The sequence below is a fragment of the Scatophagus argus genome, chromosome 2 (genome assembly GCF_020382885.2).
Source record: "Scatophagus argus isolate fScaArg1 chromosome 2, fScaArg1.pri, whole genome shotgun sequence".
Taxonomy (NCBI): domain Eukaryota; kingdom Metazoa; phylum Chordata; class Actinopteri; family Scatophagidae; genus Scatophagus; species Scatophagus argus.
In genome coordinates, this window is record NC_058494.1 from 9,350,906 (window position 1) to 9,375,069 (window position 24,164).

The 24,164-nt window shown below is 39.6% G+C and overlaps 1 protein-coding gene across 2 annotated transcripts in view; it reads left to right on the forward strand.

The window, feature by feature from the left end:
* LOC124068684 (complement C3-like) overlaps nt 1-23,181 on the forward strand; it is a 35,264-nt gene extending 12,083 nt beyond the window's left edge. The window contains exons 16-43 of one of the 2 annotated variants that reach the window (XM_046407107.1): nt 709-838; nt 2,673-2,726; nt 3,085-3,202; nt 3,303-3,391; nt 4,380-4,519; nt 5,659-5,871; nt 6,268-6,331; nt 6,434-6,523; nt 7,181-7,387; nt 7,497-7,572; nt 7,684-7,843; nt 7,940-8,035; nt 9,300-9,450; nt 9,701-9,786; nt 10,019-10,096; nt 10,208-10,363; nt 12,917-12,979; nt 13,610-13,691; nt 13,843-13,891; nt 16,202-16,292; nt 16,418-16,507; nt 16,599-16,701; nt 17,140-17,229; nt 18,462-18,554; nt 18,678-18,761; nt 18,846-18,990; nt 19,282-19,430; nt 22,633-23,181. In XM_046407107.1, coding sequence (XP_046263063.1) covers nt 709-838; nt 2,673-2,726; nt 3,085-3,202; nt 3,303-3,391; nt 4,380-4,519; nt 5,659-5,871; nt 6,268-6,331; nt 6,434-6,523; nt 7,181-7,387; nt 7,497-7,572; nt 7,684-7,843; nt 7,940-8,035; nt 9,300-9,450; nt 9,701-9,786; nt 10,019-10,096; nt 10,208-10,363; nt 12,917-12,979; nt 13,610-13,691; nt 13,843-13,891; nt 16,202-16,292; nt 16,418-16,507; nt 16,599-16,701; nt 17,140-17,229; nt 18,462-18,554; nt 18,678-18,761; nt 18,846-18,990; nt 19,282-19,423 — 2,940 coding nt within the window. In that variant the 3' untranslated portion in view covers nt 19,424-19,430; nt 22,633-23,181. Of the gene's footprint in view, nt 1-708; nt 839-2,672; nt 2,727-3,084; nt 3,203-3,302; nt 3,392-4,379; nt 4,520-5,658; nt 5,872-6,267; nt 6,332-6,433; nt 6,524-7,180; nt 7,388-7,496; nt 7,573-7,683; nt 7,844-7,939; nt 8,036-9,299; nt 9,451-9,700; nt 9,787-10,018; nt 10,097-10,207; nt 10,364-12,916; nt 12,980-13,609; nt 13,692-13,842; nt 13,892-16,201; nt 16,293-16,417; nt 16,508-16,598; nt 16,702-17,139; nt 17,230-18,461; nt 18,555-18,677; nt 18,991-19,281; nt 19,431-22,632 lie in introns of both variants that reach the window. The other variant, XM_046407098.1, reaches the window with a different exon arrangement.
* Nucleotides 23,182-24,164: the final 983 nt, after the last annotated feature.

A 24,164-nucleotide genomic window follows, 5' to 3' on the forward strand; every position in this document is an offset into this window, starting at 1 on the left:
ACAACTTCTCGTTACAAAGCAAACATGCAGGCAATCCTTCCGCATCGGCAATGAAAGCAAATGATTCGGTCCATTCTTCCTTGAATCCTCTGTTCTCATCAGCTATCTTTCCCTTTTTCCCTTTGGGATCCATGGCCCATGACACACCCGCCGGTTTGCTTACAACAGCCACCTGCGTGGCACTGCACTGCGCTGAAGCGTGTGTCGCAGGCTATGATGCACATCTTCGTTGACAGAAATGCTGAAATTGAATATTTATTATAAACATTTTTACAGAACTGGAAAACATTGAGAATGTTTGTGTCAAACCATATTAAAACAAAATATATATTCCCCCCTATTTCTTTCCATTTTCATACATTTTTGAAAAAGCTCCAGAGAGCCACTAGGGAGGCGCTGAAGAGCCGCATGCGGCTCCAGAGCCGCGCGTTGCCAACCCCTGCTCTAAGCTGTTAGTGCAGATAGTTTTCTGTCTATTTGTGTTTGTCCTATAATAAAGAGATAACTTGTCCAGGATGAACTCTGCTACTGTCCCCACGTGAACTGAGATATGTTCCAGCCTTCTGTACTGTACCGGTGATAAGCTTTTGGAGATAATAAATAGGCCAGTGAGTAGAATTTGATCACAGACTTTGGTAAACAAAGGAAAAAATCACTCCTTGATGTAAAACCTGACTCTGCAATGTGAATAATTGCCACATTACTCAGGTGTGGGACATTACAGAGAAGTTCGACACAGGCTGCACACCAGGTGGAGGGAAGGACAGTATGAATGTGTTCTACGATGCTGGGCTGTTGTTCCAGTCCAGCACAGCTTCTGGGACTCCCTACAGACAAGGTGATAATACTTCACTGTCCACTCTGATTTTAGCCAAATGCCCAGATGTAATCTGTGGCATGTTCAGACTGGGTCTCATTCAGGGAGCAAATGCTGTAATCATCGTGATCCCGCTCTCTTGACCTTTTTAATAATGGGTCTAATAAATTTAGATTTAGAACTAATTTAATGTCAAAAAGGATTTCTGCACAGTCAATTGCACATTGAAGATTTGACGCAGCTTACCCACAGATTGCACATAAGCATAAAACATGGTGTCATCCGTGTAAAAATGTGCTTTTTCATTATATATATATATATATATGTATGTGTGTATATATATATATATATATATATATATATATATATATATATATATATATATATATATATATATATATATATATATATATATATATATATATATATATATATACACACACACACAATGTAAACAACAAAATGCCTCAAATTAAACTGTTTTTAATCTAATCTGAAAATGAATGGAACCTGTACACTATATTCTAATGGACAAGTAGTCCTAAAACCATTTAAAGCATGTTTCATCAAAACCCAACAAGGCCAATTTATCCAGAATTAGTGTGTGATTGGCAGTGTCAAAAACCTTTGACAAATCAGCAAACAAGGTTGCACAACAGGTACCACCCTCCTTTATGCAGAGGAGTCACTAATTATGCTGATTTCCAAACGTTTTGAACTGAACCAGGAAAAAGCTTTAAAATAAGAAAGTGTGTGTCAATGGTACAGCAATGATGGAGGCAGCAAGTATTAAGAGAGAGGAGTCGAACTGGTCTGCATCCAAAAGCTTTTCATACATTTGGGATTACACAAAGCTTGGTAACTTCAAACTGGTTAATAGGCCTAGACGGCACAAAATTGCAGGACTGTCAACAACTCTATAAAGTCCAATTTTGGCAGATTTTTGTCATTTTCTTCACATTGACAACAAGCCTCTCTAACTTCAGATGGTTCCATGGACATTCGTACCTGGAAAGCAGCATGGTTTTGCCATTCTTCTCTTTAGCAGAGAAAAATGCAGTTCATCCACAACACTGCTAAGTTTGTTGGCCACCTGGATGTCACAGGAGAACAAGACTAATCTTGGCTCAATTTGCTGAGCTCCACTGGCTCCATTTCCTAATCAACCTTTTCAGTTGAAAACCCTGATGACACTGTCAAGAAAGAGCTGCTATCAACAGAGCATGCAGATAAAGGCCAACAGGATCATTGGTGTCCTGATACACCCCAGTCTCAAACTGCCTCCTGCAGAGTGTACCACAGCATCCATCTGCTTACTTTTTGATTGTTTACTGTTTACAACCTGTTTCTCAGTGTACTGTATGTATGTCTACTTGTTGTAGTAAGCAGACCTTTAGGAATACCAAAATTTATAATGATAATTAACAAACATCATGGGACCAAATTTTTGCCCTTTTCGCTGGGTGGGCAACTATGTCATCCAGGTAAATGACAATTGCATGACACACTATTTTACAGTCTTATCTTGCATATTGAAACATAAAAGTTTGACTTTAAAGTCATGAAAGATTTTATAATGAAGAAATATATTGCATTTCTGACAGAATTAGGTGCTCTTCACTGAGGTTTCCAAGACACCCAATCCTTTTTTTTTTTTTTTAAAAAAAAAAAAAAAAGCAGTGATTAAAACAGAAATCGCAAAAAATACTGTGAAGTGTTAAGGTATAAATTGACTTGCAAAGTCATGAAAATTTTAAATGATGAAATGATGAAGGGAGACACAGGGCTATTACTGCATTTACTTTGTCAAATTACTGCTGCATGTATACATGCTGGATCCTTTAATTCTTTCCAGATCTAAAGTGTCCAGCTCCCAGCCGGAGGAAACGAGACATCACTACCAGCCTGGGTAAGAATCAAGCTCAAATTACAGAGCAATTACACATTCACTGAACTTCTGCATGACAGTTCAGGTTCTCCTAAATGTTTTTTGGATGACATTTAAAATGGAAGACGATATCCTGCCATGTAATTTTAAATTTAATACAAACAAATAATGTCAATATTTTTCAATGAATGCAGCTATGACTGACTTCTGGTCAGACTGTTTAAGCTTCCATCCATGCTTAAACCATATTGTAAGTAAATTGGTGTAATTTGTTGCTGCCATTTTTCAAACACAAATGTGATCATTTTTGAATTTCTCTTAAAAAAGATTACCATATTGTTACAAATCAATAAAATGGTAACCATTTAATTGACACTAGGTGACACGGATGACAGTTACATGGACAGCAATGAAATTACTTCTCGCACCCACTTCCCTGACAGTTGGCTGTGGTCAGATATCCAACTGCCTTCTTGTCCTGTCAGGAATCCTAACTGGTGAGGCAATATAAATATACTCACAATGATGTCACCTCTAAAGACCTTAGAAGTTCTTTAGCCACGAATGGTAATAGTAATGACCCTTGTCTTTTTTCAGTGACACCACATCATTTGTGAAATATTTTCCTTTGCAAGAGTCGATGACCACCTGGCAGATCACTGGCATTAGTCTGTCAAGAACTCACGGTGAGTTTTATGTTTCTGCACTGTTTGACTTGTTTGTTTGTTTGTTTGTTTAATCATTAAAATTTATAGAAGAGTGGTAATAATATGTGTCCTATAAATGGATGGATACAATATATCACAAACACATAGAGACATTAAACAATTTGATTCCATGGACTATGACTGATCACATATCTGCTAGTACAGGGTAAGATTATGGCTTGTTGAGTCTCAGGTTTTGTAGTCCTAAAGCAGTCTTCTGCAGCTCAGGAAAGCAACATGAAACTGACAGTAAGTAATTTCAGTAGGTTGCAAGTGTAAAATACAGAAGATTTTTCACCCCCTCTAGTTTATACAGTCCTGAAAGAGAATTCTGGTGTTTGTCAGTTAACACCGTGGAGTCGACAGATGCGCCGGCGCGTCCTTATCACAAGACCAATTTAAGACGACGTAGCTGCAAGACACAGCCTCGCTGTTTTTTGTGTCGAAAGTGGGCACTTCAAACTATATACAAGTTTTTAAATTTTGTTAATATGTCAAGTAAAACCCGAGTTATGATAAAAAATATACGCAATGTTTTTTTCCTGAACATTGCCATCACGTTGGTGCGCGTTTGGTGCGCGTTTGGGGCGAGTTTTATGCAAGAAGACGCAGTAAACACCAGAGCATTGAGCGCACTTCATTCAGCGCACTTCAGCGCATTTTCCCCAGTCGGATTTTAGAGTTTTTGTGTGATTTTAGGTCTAGTGTGTTAATACAGTATGTCAAAATGAAAAAAATAACAGTAAATCACGCTTGTGAGGTTGTGCTGAACCAAAATGATACCAAAATGGCAAGGTAAAAAAAATTCTAAGTTGAAATATGAAATTAGAATCAAATATAGTCAAAAACTGATCTTAAACACTTATTATAAGGTGTCACCTCACCTGTCCCCTTACCATCCTCTTCCCCTCTTTGATGTCCTTTTGTTTGATTTTATTTCATGCATATTTTCCCTCTTGACTTAAAGGTATCTGTGTGGCTGATCCATTAGAAGTCATTGTTCGAAAGGAGTTCTTCATTGATCTCAGACTGCCGTACTCTGCTGTCCACGGAGAGCAGCTGGAAATTAAGGCTATCCTCCATAACTACAGCCCAGATCCTATCACTGTGAGTGAGATTATTTACAGTTTAAAGTAGTGACAGGGTTTAATATTAAAATGGTATCTCACAACGGCGCAGTGCATTTTTTAATTCCAATTATGCCTTATAATTTTAATTATAATAATACAGTGACACACTGCAATTGCTATGCATCATCACATGACAGGAATGTAAAGCACTGACAATTAAAATGTCTTTATTACTGAAAAACATGCAACAAAGACAAGCTGAAACAGAAGTCTCACCACTCATATTTGCCAAAACTATACATCAGTATTATAAAAATACATATCTGCATGAATGAAAGTTGTTTCCTTTGTTAATCTGTCTTACAGTACAGTTCTCTGCAGATTTTAAAGTGGGTGTACCACCTTGTTGTCATGACTCTGGTATAACACTGCACCTACAACATCAATGGATGCATTAGCATCAAATTTTAGTATGCAGTAACATGCACACATGTACACATGGACTGGCCATCAAATAAAAAACATAAGGATTCTCAGACCACAGCCCACATAGAGAGAGAGTCTGACGCCGTTCTCTCTTCAGGATGCTTTCACTTCACTAATTCACTAATTTGTGTATCTTAAAACAATCTGTCTTATCGCTTGTGAATCTTAATTGTGAAAGCATGCTGTACATGAGACAAGCTGTTAAGATCACCTGAAGAGACATGTGAAATAGAAGAACAAAGAATTGACTCTCTGCTCAGCACTATATATATTGGCTATATTCAGGTCATACGGTGTTTCAAACAATATGATTCTACACAGTAAGTGTGATTGAGAGACTTTTTGTCATCCCTGGACACCAGCATTGGTAACAGGTTCAGGTTCAGGACGTTTTTTTTAAACATGCAAACTGACCAGTTTGTCCTTATGTTTGAACTATGTTTGTGTTTTGGTAATGATGGTCATGCAGGGTGCTATTTAATACACTGGTTTAAAATCTTTGTGTTATATTGTGTTCGGTCCAAGAGATTGTGAAGGCCATAGCATGTGATTCACATAGTTTCATGCTCAGTGAACCATACTGGTGACCCCATGTGCCCTAGAGACATCCTTTTCATTCTTTCCTCATATATTCTTCTCATTTTATCTTTAATTTGTAAACATCTCTTTAATGTTTTATGTTGCTTTAAGGTCCGTGTGGATCTGCTTGAGGAGGAGCATGTGTGCAGTGCAGCTTCCAGGCGTGGGAAATATCGTCAGGAGGTTAAAGTTGGGCCTCAGACTACACGATCGGTACCCTTCATCATTATTCCCATGAAGGAAGGACACTTTCGAGTTGAAGTCAAAGCAGCTATTAAAGACTCAGTACTCAGTGATGGGGTCATGAAGATGCTGCGGGTGCTGGTGAGAGGGACACACACTCTGTACTCTCTGAACTGTCTTGTTGCAGTATAATGTTCAGTCTGAACAACAAAATAAGACACAATTCAAGCTTTACATTTTTGTCTCAGACCTGTAACTGTCTGATTGGCATGTATGTGTGGCCACTTCAAGCCAGCTGAAACCACATCAGACTGACGTTCAGCTCAGAGGTCGTATTTAGCTCCAACCTGGAGGATGATTTTGTGCTCGTCTTAGTTTTTTTTGCACACATCAAGTTCATCAGTCAAACTAAAACTAAGACTACACATCATTTTAAAATGCAAGCACCATCGTATTTTGTCACACAGTTTACTTAAAAATAGCTCAAAACTTAAAAATGTTCTTCCTGGTATGTTAATTAACTGCTGTTTTTTCTAGCCTGCAGGCGTACTGACAAAATCCATAATGATTCTAACACTAGACCCTACTAACAAAGGTGTTGGTAAGTGTTTACTATTGAAGTAGCCACAATTAGCATAAAAACAAAAAGTTTCTTTAATTTCTAATCCCCTAACTTGATAACCCTTCTCCTCTCTAACTTTAGGCGGCCAGCAGCAGGAAATTATCAACAGTGGAATTCCTCTGAAGGATTTGTTGCCAAACACACCTGTAAAGACAATAATCTCTTTGACAGGTGAGAATGAGGGACACATTTCTCTGAAAATGGAAACTCTAATCTCTCTATTAGCTTTAGGTTTCAACTGAACCTTAAGCGAATAGAGATGTTGCATTCAGTTATTCATGTTTCGATGGACACAGTAGGCTAACACTCTTGCACTTTGAAGAATGATGTGACACCCACTCTTGGAGTTAACACAACACATGCATTTCTTTAAAAACATGAAAAACTGCTATCAGAAGCGCTATCTGAAGCTCACCAAAACTGGAACAAGCTCTTGATCTCAAAACACCATGGAATCAGTTTTGTATTTTCCTAACCGTACCGACAGCAGACATTTGAAGTGGGCTTAAAACAACACAAAATCATTTGGACCGAAAGCACAGTTTAATGGCAAAATAAGTCTCAATCTTCATCGACTCAACCTCACCTATGGAGCTTCACACACTGCAGCACATGTAAAGTCAAAGAAGTGAACAACTGCATTGGAACTGTGGTTGTGCTAAGTCTGATTTTGTGCTGCCGTGACAGCTGGGCCCATTGTGTTATATTTGGAAAAATAATGTCACAGAGTACCTGTAAATTCTCGTTATTATTATTGTTGCCAAAGATGTTTTTACTTCTTAATGGCAAATGGCCACTTTGTGGGGACCTTTGTCTGTGACCACACAGGAAGAGAGCAGGTAAGTCCAGTAGTGGAGAACGTCATTAGTGGGAAATCTATGGATAGTCTGATCCGCCAGCCCTCAGGCACTGGAGACACAAACGTGGCCCTCATGACCCTGCCTGTCATTGCAACCATCTATTTGGACAAAACCAACCAGTGGGAAACTGTGGGCTTTGAGAGGCGCAACGACGCCCTCCAGTACATCAAGACGGGTAAGAGTCCAGTTTAACAGCACGCCACAAACTGGCTTTCAGTGGATAAGATTTAGTTGAGAGTTGAATGGTAGTCAGTAAAAAGGTTGTGTGTTTTGTTTGTGTCCAGGCTATCGCAATGAGCTTGCCTTCCGTAAAAATGATGGGTCTTTTGCTGTATTTTCCTCTCACCAAAGTAGCACCTGGTGAGGCATCCAAACATCAGTGAACTCATACATTTGTGTCTTTAATCATGAGAATGCTGGGTGTGTTTTATGTACAAGTGAGTAACACTAACACTACTTCTCCTCTCTAAGGCTGACAGCCTATGTTGCCAAGGTGTTTTCCATGGCCAACAGTCTGGTGTCAATACAAGACAGCGTCATCTGTGACGCCATCAAGTTTCTGATTCGCAACGCACAGCAATCTGACGGCATGTTCAGAGAAGTTGGAAGGGTGTTTAATGTAGAGATGACGGTGTGTGCACTGATTTCAGGATCGGCTGTTCCAAAATCTGACACTACTCAAAAACGATAAAAAGACGCTTTTCCATATGTATATGTCCATGTGTAGGGTGATGTACGCGGCACAGATTCAGACGCCTCCATGACAGCCTTCTGCCTCATTGCCATGCAGGAGTCACGCACACTATGTGCTGCCACTGTTAATGTGAGTATTCACCTGCATATATTGCTTTTCTCTTCTAGCTTCTTGTCTTTATTTCATTCTTGACTGATTTCTGCTTCTTGGTCTTGAAAAGCCAACTTGTCAGTCTTCCTGATACAGTAAACTACAGGAGAGTGTAAGAGTTTAACAATCAGGACTCAGAAGAGCACAGAGGAATGAACAAATACAAACAACTACTGGCGACCATTCAAGAGGTTAATACTGTGGCTGATAAGTACAAACACACTTCATAAACAGAAATGTGCTGCAAATACAGAAACGCACTGCAAATAAGTAAACAAATGCAAAAAGAAAACGCTGCATATCCAGGCATACCACAGAACTGCTCCAGGCTTCTAGGGACAGTGCTGAGCATCCACCCAAGAGACAGACAACAGATGTATAAACGTGTGGAGAAGATGAGTACATGAGAAGAAGAAAGTTATATTGCTCCACATGTTTATACATGCAGCACGTTTCTGTATATGCAGCGTTTTCCTTTTGCATCTGTTTTTCTGTATGCAGTGCCTGTCTGTATATGCAGTGCATTTGTACTTGTCGGCCACCGTAGGTTTAAACATTTCTTCAGCATTTAATAATAACTGAGAACAGTCACAAGAGTTTCCACAGATTTAACTAAACTCCACAGATTCTCCACACAGTTTCCACTTCTTCTTGTTGTGACAAGATGCAGATTAGCAAGATTGAAGCTGACAGCGACTGAACTCACTGTGCAACATCATGACTTTCTGTATGCAAATATCAGTACGTGTTCTGACAACACCTAAGACCTTCCACCTCTTCAACAGCCCTTTATATACTGCTCTCAGGGAACCCCGAAGTCTTTTAATCCAGTCCACCTTTTTACATTTGAGGGTCATTTCTCTTTACTATCCACCTAAAGCATTGAATGGATTAGGAATTTAATTTGTGCTGTTTGTTGCAGCAAAAATTGACATTTTAATAGCAATTAGATGATTATATTGTGCCTGTCCATCCTTTCCATAAAACACACTGTTTTAGACATTAAGTCCATTAAGTCCATCCAGAAGCTTTCTCTGCTCCTGATGTAAATGCATGTCTAAATATGGGTACAATACAAAGCTGTTACCTCAAAGATGAGAGATTTGGCTGCAGGGACACAGTGGTACCAACCAGCACTGCAAACATAAGAGCAGGATCTCTACTCTGCTTGTTGCCTACCACTCTCAAAGAATTGGATGTGCTTATTATTTGTTCTCATAAGCTGCCTTTTCCTTCCATTCAGAGTCTGCAAAGCGGCGTAGACAAAGCAGTGTCCTACCTGGAGACACGTCTGCCTCACCTCACCAACCCTTATGCTGTTACAATGACATCATATGCCCTGGCCAATGAAAACAAACTGAACCAGGAGATCCTCTACAAGTTTGCCTCCCCAGGTTGTATCCCCAGGTTTTTTCTCACAATATTTTCAAACACAAACAGAAACAAAAGCTATTGTGTGTTTTCTTTTCATGTCCCTTTGTCTCTTATTGTGTGTGCGTGTGTGTGCTTTCGGTCCAACTTATCTTCCAAAGACCAACATGAATATACACCCACATACAAGAGGGTTTTGGACTTCATAATTAATAAAGCTTGTCACAAGTAAAGCAAAGTAATAAAAGGTTGTGTGTGTTTGTGTTTTCTCAGCGTTATCCCACTGGCCTTCACCCAAAGGACATGTTTATACACTGGAGGCCACAGCTTATGCTCTTCTTGCTCTGGTCAAGGCAAAGGTGAGCACATCCCACTTATGTGCTTCTGAGTGTTTCATTGTGCAAAAATAAATAAATAAAGCATCCAGACACAAAAGTCCCAAAGTTAAATTGAAATTTAAACTACACTAAAAAATTAGAGTTAGTTTGATTTTTTTTTTTTAGTTTGATTTTTTTCAACTTTTTTGATGTTTTTAATCCTTAAACTTGATATGACTCAGGACCTGAACATTCTTTCCCTTTGTTAATAAAGGCCTTTGAAGAAGCCAGACATGTTGTCAGATGGTTCACCCAGCAGCAGAGGGTCGGCGGAGGCTTTGGATCCACTCAGGTAACACAGGACTCACTCCACTCTCTCTCTGGAAGCATTTAGCATGGCTATACTGATGTTTTTGTTCAGCAATATGGGCTCAAGCTATTGACTATGTTTCTCTCACTCCAGGCCACCATAATGGTGTATCAGGCTGTAGCTGAGTACTGGGCCACTGCTAAAGAACCAGAATATGATCTGAATGTGGACATTTTGATACCTGGCAGGTCAATACCTTACAAGTACAACTTTAACAGGGAAAACCACTATGCCACAAGAACGTCTAAAGTGAGAACACACACACACACACGGTCTTGTTTCTGTCACTTCTGGGGACATTGCAGAGACTTACATTTTCAGGAGGCTTAATCACCACCTAACCATAACAATAAATTCTACATGCCTAATTCTTACCTTAACCTAATCTTAAAAGAAGTATTCACCCTAATATTAAATGATTTACAATGCACAGGTTCTCACAATGTGAGTATTTAAACAATTGTCCCCAGAACTACAGGAATACGCATCCACACACCCACACACACACACACACACACACACACAAGTCATCAGTCTTGCTGCAAAAGTCGTTTTCAGCAGTGATTGGACTACAGCAACTCAAACTGTGTTTTTGTACCGAACCTGATGGATACTTTTGCAGAACCAATTTCAGATTATATATATATATATATAATATGTCTTTCAATTCAATTTTCAGTTCAGTTTATTTATATAGCACCAGTTCACAACAAAAGTTATCTCATGACACTTTCGAATTAGAGCAGGCTGAGACCAAACTCTTTAATTAAATTCTGTAATACAGAGAACCCAACATTCCATCATGAGCAAGTACTTGGCAACAGTGGCAAGGAAAAACTGCCTTTTAGAGGGCAGAAACCTCAGAGCAGACCCAGGTTCTCAGTGGGCAGCCATCTGCCTGGACAGGTTGGGTTGAGAGAGAGAGAGAGAGGCAGAGGGAGTATTCTAAGTATAGATAATGATAATGATGAAGTGTACAGAAGTGACTATGGTGATTATGATAGTAATAGTAGCAACAATCATAATAGTAGCTATAAAGAGTAGTAACAGAATTAAAATAGATTATGACTAAACAGTAGTAATCATCGTAGGTTTCAAGCAGAACCACAGCAGGAGGTCCAACCACGATCCATGGGAACCTGTGAGATGAGAAAGCACAAGGACTCTTCTGGGGAAGAAGTTGAGTTAGTAACATTCATTAGTGGGATATAAAAAGCCTATAGCAGTGCAACTAGGGGCCGGCCTAGGCCAGCCCTAACTATAAGCTTTATCAAAAAGGAAAGTTTTAAGTCTACACTTCAACGCAGAGAGGATGTCCCCCTCCCTGATCAAAACCGAAAGATGATTAAACAGTAGAGGAGCTTGATAACTTCAGGATCTGGTTCACGATCTACTTTTGCAGACTCTAGGAACCACAAGTAACCCTGCATCTTGGGAACGTAAAGCTCTGGTGGGATAATAGGGTACTATCAACTCTTTAAGGTGTAATGGTGCCTGGCCGTTCAGGGCTTCATATGTGAGGAGAAGAATTTTAAAATCTATCATGAATTTCACAGACCAATGTAGAGAAGCCAGTGCAGGAGCAATAAGTTCTGTAATGCTGGTTCTTGTGAGTAATCGTACAGCAGCGTTCTGAGTTAGCTGAAGAGTCTTTAGTAACTTATTGGGGCAACCTGATAAAAGGGAGTTAAGATAATCCAGCCTGGAAGTAATAAATGCGTGGACTATTTTTTCGGGGGTTTTTCTGGCTCAGAATGTGCCTAATTTTTGCAATATTGTGGAGGTGAAAGAATGCAGTCTTTGAAATGTGTGTTATGTGTGAGTTCAAGGACATGTTCTGATCAAAAATCGCTCCTAGATTCCTTACAGTGGAGCTTGAGGCCAAGGCTAAGTCATCTAGCATTGCTATATCATTGGATAATTTCTTTCTAAGGTGTTTAGGGCCCAGAGCAACACCTTCAGTTTTGTCCGAATGTAGAAGTAGAAAATTGCAAGTCATCCAGGTTTTTATGTCTTTCAGACACGCCTGGAGTTTGGTAAGCTGATATGTTTCATATGGTTTCATTGACAAGTACAATCGTGTGTCATCTGCATAACAGTGAAAAGAACAGAACAGAACCTTGGGGAACTTTGTGACTAACTTTTGTGAATATGGATGAAGCATCATTAATATTAACAAATTGAGATTGATCTGATAAATAGGACTGAAATCAGCTTCATGCAGTTCCTTTAATGCCAATTAAGCGTTCCAAACAGTACAAGGACAGAGATGAGTCCCTCGTCTGATACAAGTAGAAGATCATTTGTGACTTTGACCAATGCAGTCTCTGTGCAATGATGAGTTTTAAAACCAGATTGAAAATCCTCAAATGAACTATTATTATATAGAAAGTCACATAGCTGATTGCCGACTGATCTCTCAAGGATCTTGGAGAGTAATGGCAGGTTAGATATTGGTATATAGTTGCTTAAAACCTCTGGGTCAAGTGTGTGCTTCTTAAGGAGAGGTTTGACTTCAGCTACTTTAAAGGACTTGGGTACATACCCTGTTATTAGGAACAGACTGATCATATCTAATAGAGAGGTGCTAAGTAAGGGTAAAACTTCTTTGAGCAGCTTAGTTGGGATGGGGTCAAAGAGGAATGTTGGTTCAGATGAAAATATGAATGAATTTAGCTGATGAAGATCAATGGAGAAAAAGCAGCCATGTTTTCACCATTCTCTCTTGCTGTTATGTTAAAAATATAACATTTTGTGATTGTTGTGTTTGTTTGCACATGTGCATATTTTAAATCTCAACAGTTCAGCGATATAAATAAGGACGTGAAGGTAACTGCCACAGGAACTGGAGAAGCAATGATGAAAGTAAGCTTAAACATTTTTTGTTTGACATTTTCTTGCTTGTTGTACATTGTTTACCTTTTGAGTCCTGGAGAAGGCCAATCACATTTGTCATTATTCTGTGTCGATTGTGAATGCAAGATGAAAGTCTCTGCAATGACTGGATCATTCATATTTATTATGATGGAAATTACTTATTGTAATAATTTATGCAGTGCTGGTGTTGGTCTCTAGTTTTAACTGGTCAAATTTTTCAATTTATGTTCACTCTGTGTTATTCCCAGTCCTCTTGGTCCTAGCAGCAGATGTGCTGATAGCTTTTCTCAGGTTCGAGTGGCAGAAATGTTCACTATTTCATGGATTAGATTAGATTAGATTTGTGATTGGTTTGAATCTCACTGCTCAATGCTGTGTCTTCAACAGCATCAAAATGGACAACAGGATTAGGGAAACACAGTCAACATAGAATGTGTGTACAACAGCCAGTAGGTAGTTGGTTGATCTGTATTTCATGTCTACTGAATAACAGTAGACTTGGTGGGAGGGAGGGAAGGTGCATTTTGATTTGGAAACAGTTTATGATAAATGATTATGGTAATACAAATGTATATTAGTATCTTAGTAATGATTCCTCATGCACTTATGCTGTGACAGATGGTGTCGATGTATTACACGCTACCTCAAGAGAAAGAAAGTGACTGTCAGAAGTTTAACTTGTCAGTCAAGCTCCTCCCAGGTAAGTTGATGTCCTTTCTCTCTTTCTGACTGTTTTTCTGTTTGATGTTGTTTTTTTATTCAAGCCATCGTTGTCATGTTTGCACTTTTTAAGCATTTTTCTTTTAAGAGAAACATAAACCAAATGTTCATTAAATGTTTTGCTTATGCAGAGACATTTAATGAAGATGAGAAGATTTTCATGCTGAGAATAGAGATTTTGTAAGTACCATGAAGAGATCACAGCAGTGAATGTTGCAGTAACAGCTTTCTGCAGCCATCATCACTTCAATTTTTTAATTCCTCCTCACTTTGGTTTGATTCTCTATCCGTCCTGTCGTGTTCACCTCCCACCCCTTACTTTAGTGTTCCCGGTCAAAATTGACCGGTCTGTTTTAACTGCTCTTAAATTAGCACAAAAACCATTTTTCACCACCAAATTTTTATTCAACATTAGTGTTTAGCATGAATTTATAGAATTAGACATAAAATAAATGCAGTGAAAATACAAATAGGCACTGAAAATGTATCACAAAATGAACATGTAATGTAAAAAATAAATGGAAAACCAAAGATCAAACTCAACATGAAGTCGTGTGTGTGTGTGTGTGCGCATGTGAATTCATGCACATGTGTGGCATGTGACACTCAGGTCAGAGTGGGCCTTGCAAACATAGGCATCACATTTGCAGCATTTCATCTAAAATCAACAGACCTATGTAGGCTTGTCTGGATTTCTCTACAGGTGTCCCCAAACACACACTTCCCCTCAAGGTTTGTCATCTCCAGTATAATTCCCTCAATGGAGTCTGATAAAAAGAGTTGGAAGCTGGACTTGATGTCATCCACACGAGATGTCGCATTCCGTGTTGGCCCTGGCATCATCTTTATGATGTTTTCCACTCTGGCTCTACTTCCTCTGTCCTGGGGGGATGAAGATCAAAGAAAGTGTCCATTCTTGGACTGGAATGTCTCCTCAGGTGCCTGTTCTTCAGGTGCCTCTCCCACTCCATCTGTTGACAGTCTCCTCAAAGTCTGGATCAAAATCTGTGTTGTCTTCCACTTCTGAGACATCCTCCTCTATCTCTGGTTCAATTTCAGTGTCCTCTTCATCATGTCCAAAAACCTGGACCAGAACCTCTTCGACAGAGAACCACTTGGTCAGTCGCCTACTCATTGTACTCAGAGTAAAAGGAGTGCAAGGCAAACATCAAGCTATATATATATGGGGTCTGTGTGAAGATGATACATTGATTAGTCTGGAACATCGATTCCCAACCGATGTGCTGCGGCACATAGGTGTGCCGTGGCAGTTGTCGGTTGTGCGGGGGGGCGGGGGCATCCGGCTTCACCCAGTCGCTCTGGGTGGACACCGTGTGGTTGCGGACGGAGTGGCCAACTGATCCTAACATTTTTGCCTGACAGCATGCCGCGCAGTTTTTCTGAAGTTAGATATGTGCCGCAAAAAAGGCTGGGAAACGCTGGCTTGGAAGGTGTGGTTCACGTGGGGGATAGGCACAAAAGCGTGGAAAAGAGATGGGTTCACATACCAGACACCTGTCTATGTGTGAAGATATGATACATTGTTTTATCAGGAAGTTGGTTCACGTGGGAGGATCGGAACATAAGCGCGGGAAAGACGTGTACCTGCAAAAGACATCGTTCAATCTGAAATGTGTGTGAGTGAGTTGGGGTGGTGTGTATGGGGATGTTTTCTGTCTGATGGATGAATATAGTCTGGATACCCATTCATTTCCTATGGCGGTCACTTTTGACCGGGAACACCACAGGTGTAACAAGGTTGATTAAAACACTCAAAATTCAATCAAAGAGGTGATCATACAGTATACAGTACTATACAGTATGTTCAAGTGCATAGTGTGGAGGATATCATAAGGCCTTGAGGCAATCAGATGTAAAACACAATATTCATGAGTGTTTAAAGTTGTAAATCGGTAATCGGAGTGTTGAATAATACTGTTTATTATTCAACACTCAGAATAACAGAGTACGGTAACTTAACTCAGAAACAGGAGAGGAGATAGAGACCATATCTCACATTTAGTCACATAGTGAATTGGTGATACTTCATCTTGGGCACCTTGAAACAGTTTAGGTCTCACCACATTGAAGATATGTGTGTAGCAACCACATTTTAGAATTTGTAGCTTCTTTTTCAGTAACATTCATATTTGGAGATTTGCTTTTGATGATCTTGAGCTTCAGGTGATTGTCTTTGCATCATGTGATGAAGCTGTCAGTCCCCTGTATGCCTTTGTAAAAAGATTCTGACAGTGAAGACGACATATTTTTTAATGCAAATTGCAGCAAATGAAGTTACTGAAGTTATTCCTACAATTTTCACTGAAAAATATGTTGTCTTCACTTCTTTTTCTATCTTCACTGACAGAAAAGAAAAAATCCTTTGAATTCCTATCTGAATGAGATTGTTGGATTTTAAATTTGATAAAAGATTACATTGTATCTCACCCAGCTTTAATATTTAATTATTTTAATATTCTGTCCATCCAGATATAAGGACAAGGAGCGCGATGCAACCATGTCAGTCTTGGATATTGGCTTGTTAACTGGATTCACGGTGAACACAAATGACCTGGACTTAGTAAGAACTGTTACAGACACACACATCCCCACATACAGCTCAAAAGTCAGTGTTGATGGGTTGAAGAAACACGTTTTGTTGTCTGGTTGTCTCATATGTGCCTTAACCTGTGTGTGTGTGTGTAGTTGGCCAGAGGACGAGCCCGAGTGATTTCAAAATATGAGATGAACACAGTCCTGTCAGAGAGAGGCTCCCTCATCATCTACCTGGATAAGGTAAGACATCAGTGTTTCCTGCCTTTATACTTTTCCTCTCTGCCTTGTTCTTTCGTTCTTTGTCTCACCTTTGCTTTCCATCTCTGCACAGGTTTCTCACACACGACCAGAAGAAATCACATTTAGGGTCCATCAGAAGCTGAAAGTGGGCGTCTTACAACCAGCTGCTGTGTCAGTCTATGAATACTATGACCGTGAGTCTCAGAGACACTTGGAAACAAATGTGGGCTCAAGATGATCAACAAATGATCATGTGTGAACAGCAAAATATTTTGTCAACACCTCTTGAAAGAACTTATAGGACTGTTTCAATACCATTTATCGGAAGTTTTTCCAATCTGTCTGTGGTAGATAATTGAAGTTAATTAAGGAGCAACTTAACGCTCCATTTTTTTTTTTTTTATTTGAATGCATCCTGTCACATTTGCTCTGCAGTATGTGTGTAAATAAGCAAGTCAAGCAGATAATAGTCAATGCTGTGTTGTCACATTGTTAAATTAATGCAGCTTAACAACTTATTTCTTGTGACAAATAAAATAAGGACACACATTTTTATACTTGAACCTTTGCTGATAAACTTTGAAGGTGTGGTCGGTCAACATATACTTTCAAATGTCTCCTCCCTAAAACAGAGTCACACTGTGTGAAATTCTACCACCCAGAGAGAACAAGTGGGGAGCTACTGAGGCTCTGCAGAAATGATGAATGCACATGTGCTGAAGGTAAACAAGACGACCTAAGCTGTCTAAACATGTATTGGTTGAACCCTTGATGGAAAACTCAACAACATTTGGTTCGAGGATGCAAAGAGTAAAAACCATGATTAATATTTTTCTTGTTTGTAACAGTGGTGGAATGTAACTAATATATATAATGTAATATAATAACCAGTAATATTGTACTTTTATTCCACCACTTCTATCAGACATTTTTAATTACTAGTTTCAAATAACAGTTTTCATACCCTTTCTGTCCAGTGAAAACATGTTGTTTGTGTTAAGAAAATTCTCCTGATCCAGCAGCTTAAAACAGGCTGCTGAGCTCATGTGGTTCTCACTGGACAGTGACACGACAAACATGTGATCATATTATTGAATATGATACACTGCTGTAGATTAAATTGCACAACAGTATATGAAGTCATTAAAATGAGCTCAACCTTAAACATCTGAATAGTTTAAGTGCATTTTTACAATTATACTCACATAATTTTACTTAAATAAGGTTTTGAATGCAGGTCTTCTAGTTCAGTATCACCTTCTAGTGTGGTATTGTTACTTGTAGTCGCATGAAATCAACAAAAGAAAGCAGCCACATGCTGAGCAAAAGGGTTTTTGATGTAAGTATTGTAAGACTGGTGGAGGCAGATAAGAAGGGGTGAGAGATGGTCTTCTGAGTGGGATCTTTGCTTTGGTAAGTGTAGGATTCAAATGCAGTTGAAAGAATACAGATGAAGGCTAGAGAATAATCTTAAGAGTTATCATGCATCAATACAGTTATGACAGCTCAGGCTGATATCCACCGCAAGGCCTCCTTGGTGGCAAGCCACTAAATGCCCATGACTGCTAATCTTTTTGCCATTTTATTTTCTTATCAATATGCTCAGTGTTTTATCGATTTTATGCACTGTAGAAAAGACTGCAGTCCTTTAGAAGTTCTCACAACTGAATAACAAAAGTGTGTGTGATATATACAGTTGCTCCTGTTCACAACCCCACAATGCACTGCATCACTTTTGATAAATGTGGAGCTTAGAGAGTAAACCACATGACATCTGTTATATAGGGAACAGTGTGCAAGTAAAAAAGGCACTGATTTTGAACACAGATCAGGCCTTGTGTATTTGGGTCAAGTGCTGCAGATCAGAGCTCGACACCCATACAGCCATGCTCATGTGCTCTTTTCATGATGTCACCAGATGTGTTTTTACTTTGTGCTCACTGTGTATTTCCAGAGAACTGTAGTATGCAGAAAATGGGCAAAATCAACAATGATGAGCGCACAGCTAAGGCTAATGAGGTCACACCGAATGGCCGGATAGATTTTGGTAAGAGTGTGTGCTTCCAAGTCAGTGACATAAGAGTGAGTAAGTGTGTGTGTGTGTGTGTGTGAGTGAGTAAATGGGTGAGGAAGTAAGTGAGCTAACAACCTGCAACTTATATCTTCTCAGTGTACAAAATCAGAGTGGAAAATTTTACAAACGCTTTGTCCACTGACATTTACACAGTGCGGATAGTTGAAGTCATCAAGGAAGGTGGGTATCAATCTCCTCCACCTGGTATGTGGTTAATGATGTTCACCTGTATTCTCATCTATTTACTGTATATTTTTATTTCAGGAAGTTATGATGTGAGTCTTCTGGGCAAACTCTGCAGTTTGCTAAGTTTTGCGCACTGCAGAGCAGCTTTAAATCTGAGAGGAGACAAAACCTACCTCATCATGGGATCATCCAAAGAAATTCACAAAGACAAACAGACACAAACGTGAGTTTACTTGCTATTAGTGCATACCGTATACATTTTCTCAGCAAATCCAGTGTGGCTACATTGTCAGACTTAGTATACATAGTACAGACCCTGACTAATATAGGAAAATTATTGAATTATCTTAACAACACAAATACAATCAAAAATCCAAAGAAGTGCTGTTGTGATGCAGGAATATGCAGTAATATGCTTTTGTACTTTTTTGTGCTATGATAAACATGTCTGAGATCATAGAATGGATTATAACTGTGTATTACTGGTGATGTTTTTCTCTTTTGCCCCTTTCAGGTATCAGTATGTACTCGGTGAGAGAACCTGGATCGAGTACTGGCCCACAGAAGCAGAGTGTCAGACTGAGGAACACAGACCTACCTGTTTGGGCTTGGAGGAGCTGGTCCAGAGGTACTCACTCTTTGGATGTCACCATTAATTAAAAGGTATAATTCAAGATTCAATATTTTTCTTTTCTGGTGTATACAGCATAAAATACAAACACAACACAAACATGAAACATCCAATTAATTTGTAATAGGTCAAGGTCAAGAAGTGAAGAGATTAAGAGGTTTTTTTATGTTCATTTCGGCTGTTCACAGTAACAGTGAACAGTGAAATGAGACAGCGTTCCTCCAAGGACCAGGTGCTACATTAGAATATAAATACACCTGAAATAACTGTACATAGGGAAAACCAGTGCAAGACTATACATAATGCACAGGACTATACATAGTGCACAAGGACTATGCAGATTATACACACTGTACAAAGACTATCTTGTGGAAAAATAAACAAAAAACACATGGAGCAGCACTGACCAGGATTGTGTTGTAAACAGTGTCAACAGTATAAAGTGCAGGTACTCAGTCCAACCTCTGAGAAATGAGGAGTCTTATGGCCTATTTTACATGACCATTTTACCTCTTTTGAACACCTTGGTTTTATGATCCACTCTAAAGTCCCTGTTACCATATTTATAATCTATAGAACACCTAAGTTTAACAATGCTTTTATCCAAGAGTTTGCTGAGTTCCTACCACATTTTATCGTGGATCAGCGGTTAGGGTGTCGGACCCGTAACCGGTGGATCGCTGGTTCGATTCCCCGTACCGGTGTCCATGGCTGAGGTACCCTTGAGCAAGGTACCTAACCCCCACTGCTCCCTGGGCGCTGCACGCGGTCGCCCACTGCCCCGGGTTTGCTGTGTGTGTGTGCACGTCACTTGGGTGGGTTAAATGCAGAGCACGAATTTCGTTGGAGTGAGTTCCCTCCAATGACAACATATGTCACTTTCATCTTTAGATAGACCAATATTCTCATTTTGGATGATTTTAATATCCATGCCACTTGTGTTTGATTTTATGGACCTTTTAGAATCCTTTAACCTTACCCAGGAAGTTCAGGACCCAACTCAATTAGAAAGTCACACTCTTGATCTGGTCCTTCACAGCGGTTTCAGCCTTTCAAACTTCGACATCAAGGATCCAGGTTCAAGGTTCCTGACCATAAAGCAGTTCTGTTCAATGTCAGTCAGTCTATCCTAGACTCCATAGCTCCCTACAAAGTTTAAAAAACAAACAAACAAACAAAAAATCACCAAAATCATCACAGCCCTGGTTGGATGAATCCACCAAAGTTTAAAAAGAGAGTATGGATGGATGGCGCATAAATGGAAAAACAAGACTTCAGGTATTCAGGTATTTTATCAGATATGGCATGAAAAACTGAAATCATAAAAGACAGTTAAAGAGGCCAGAGTGTCAATTTTCTTCACCCTAATTTTAAATAATCGTTCAAATCTCAGGATTTTATTTCAAGTCACTGATTCAGTCACCACTACAGGGGAAGTGTGTGGAGTGGTGAATCAGTGACTGTGTTTTTATTGTCCCATCTGAGGAGCTGTGCAATCTTCCTCCACCAGTCAAAAATTCACTGCCAGAAACTGAGGTGTTATATTTGACTCAAACCTCAGCTTTGACCCTCAAGTCAAAAAATTGTCCAATCATGCTTCATCCAACTGCATATGGTCTCAAGACTCAAACCACTCCTCCCATAGTGTGACCTCGAAAGGGTGATCCATACCTTCATTTTCTCCAGGTTAAACTACTCGTGGAAGGTCAGATAACGTCAGTTACTTCTTGTCAATCACTTCTCAAAACCCACTTTTATAGACTGGCTTTTATGTGATGTTGTTTTTTTTACTATCCCCTTTAATTTATTGGTTTTAAATTGTATATTTCCACATGTACTGGCTGACAAACCGACTGTCCCAGCCAGTAGCAACATGAATGTCGGTGAGACATTCCAGACTTTTCTCTTTTCTTTCCAACTGAATCATAGGTAATTGTTTTAGAAAAGTGTTCCATTCTTTCAATGCTGCTTCTGGTAACAAAGTGAACAAAAAATCAGTATGGCATAGAAGTGTTGAATTAGACCAACAAAAAAGGTTTCACGGAAATGGTGAGAGCTCAGTCTTCAGAGCATCACTGGGAAGAGACTGTGAAATCATTTATGATGTCTGAAACTTGTGTATTTGACACGTTTTCCGCTGTTATCCAACATTTCACAAATTATAATACAGAAATGAACCTGGATCACTTGTTAGCTTTGTAGACTTTGCTGGTAGATGTCCAGAACCTCTGTGTTAAAAAACAAGACTTAAATACCTTGCAGGTGATGGAAAGGGTACATGCTGTTATTAACAGCAGAACCAAACTGCCAATCTTAGCACAGGCTAGTTCTAAGATCGGCTAGGATAGTGCAATGGTACAGTATACAATGAAAGGGGCTATGGGGTCAGGATGTCTTGGCAGTCCGGATATGGCAGCTGCTTGTGTTGTAGTGAAAGTCTGATGTGTAGAACGGAGCACTGGCAACTACAGACTGATACAGAGTTTTCGGGGGTCTGCTGCATATACTGAATATATTGATGACAGCATCCTCCACCCTAATGTGTGGCTGGTATGCAAATTGCAGTGTATCTAGACAAGGTGAAAACAAGGTCCTCAGGGGCCTCAGAACCATCCTCTCAAAGGTCTAAGACCTGGGCCTGTAGTCATTAAGACCACTGGCACGACTCGTCCTTGGCACAAGTCCACTGTTTAGGTGCCTTTCTCAAGGAGAGGAGAGGTTGAGCCAGGTGCCCAAACCACCTCAACTGACTCTTTGTGATGCGAAGGAGCAGCGGCTCTACCCCCAGCCCCTCCCGGGATGTCTGAGCTCTCAGCCGACCTGCAGAGGAAAGACGCAATCTTTTTCTTTTGGTCACTATCCCACAGCTTGTGAACATAGGTGAAGGGTGGAATGTAGATTGGCCGGTAAATCTTCACCTTTGTCCGCATTACAGCAGACGCTGCTGCGATCTGCCTGTCAATCTCTGACTCCATTTTACCCTCACTCGTGAGCAAGACCCTGAGATACTTAAACTCCTCCAATTGGGGCAGCAACTCTCCTCCGACCTGGGGAGGGAAATCCACCCTTTTCTGGCTGAGAAAGACTCATGACTTGTACATGCCTAAATGTGGATCTGGTTGAAGTGAAATGAAGTTGTGAATTTTCTGAAACTCACATAATCAGGCATGGCCGTAGCCTATGAACAAACATGTCCTTGAGCTCCTTCTGCAGTTTTTTCTTTGCTTTCCTCAGGTACCAGTATATGCTCAGTGAGAGAACCTGGATCAAGTACTGGCCCACAGAAGCAGAGTGTCAGACTGAGGAACACAGACTTATTTGTTTTGGCATGGAGGAGCTGGTCAAGCAAACACTGTTTGATTGTCTGCATGCATGAAACTGAAGAAAGCAAAATGCTGTCTTAAATTACTTTTATTTGACATTATTCCTGTTGTTTAAAACTTAGATTGCAGTGAGATATGGATGCAGAACATTGCAATACATTGTATTGATTAAAATGTTTGATCTGTGTCTTATAATGAAGTCTGCATCTGGCAGGTGGAAAACAGTTTTGTGTGTCTAGTTTTGTTAGCATTTAAACGTATAAATATTGACAGCGGAGGTTACAAGTGTCACATGATATGATCCTGTCAAAGTACATTTCTACCATGTCAGGCACGAGAGAGCTTCAATTTTATTTTCACATCATCCAAAATGTGTTAATGTTGTCTGTGTGGTTTTCTTCTATGAGAGTTCCAAGTCAGATCCAAATAAATCCTAACTGGACAAATGTGTCATAAAAAACTGACTGACCATGAGTAGTTTTGGCATTGTAAGTTAATGGATTCCTTCATACTGTGAGGCTAAATATCAGTACAAAATTACAAGTTTCTACTCTTGGATAAACCAGAATTGAAAGTCACACAAGCAAAAGATTTATGCTTTAAGTGTTATTATTAAACATTATTATTATTATTTTGCTTTTACCAGACTGTGTGTGTGTATAAACAACAGAAATGCAATAGAAAAACCATATTTCCTGTTGGTATAGTTCATGTTGTAAGGGTTGAGAGCTAAAGAGGACTCCAAATAAGCAGACAAACGAAGGCTGGAAAAAGTTAAACAAGGTCTTTAATAATTTTCTTCAAAAACACAAACAGTACTCTGTCAGAGTCCAGCAAAAAGCACCCGAGTTGGGCGACAGAAAAATGCAGAAACCGATTCAAAAAATCATTGAACAAGCACAGTCCATAAGTCCAAAGATCAAGGATCCAGATCCGGAGATAAAGCAAGTAGAGGCAGGCAGGTGAACCTGAACACAAAGAACAGGCGTTAATTCCAGAGAACATATAAGTACAAGGGAAGGTGCAGAGAGCCTACTACTTCATAAGATGGTATAATCTGGCAAAGGTGGAATGGGAGAGTTGGTCTAAAGTGGTGAAGGAGATTTGACTGATGATGAGAAACAGGTGTGTGGATAATCTGCCTGCTCCGCCTCGCTTCACTCCGGTTGGCCAGGCACCCGAAAAAACAGATGATGAAAAAACAAAAATCACATAGAGCAACAAAACATAGTATTCCTAACACATGCAGTTCCTACAGAGAAACTGCTCACAACAAGGTCTGTGAATTATCTTGAGTAACTGAGTCATGATTTCTGGAGAGAGACATTGCTGTTCATTATTTCAAATATATCTCACTGGCGGCATAAGTGAAGTGCTGTTTCGTTCCATTATACACAGTAGAAGATGGATGAATAGCACTGCAGGTAAAAAATATATGCATTT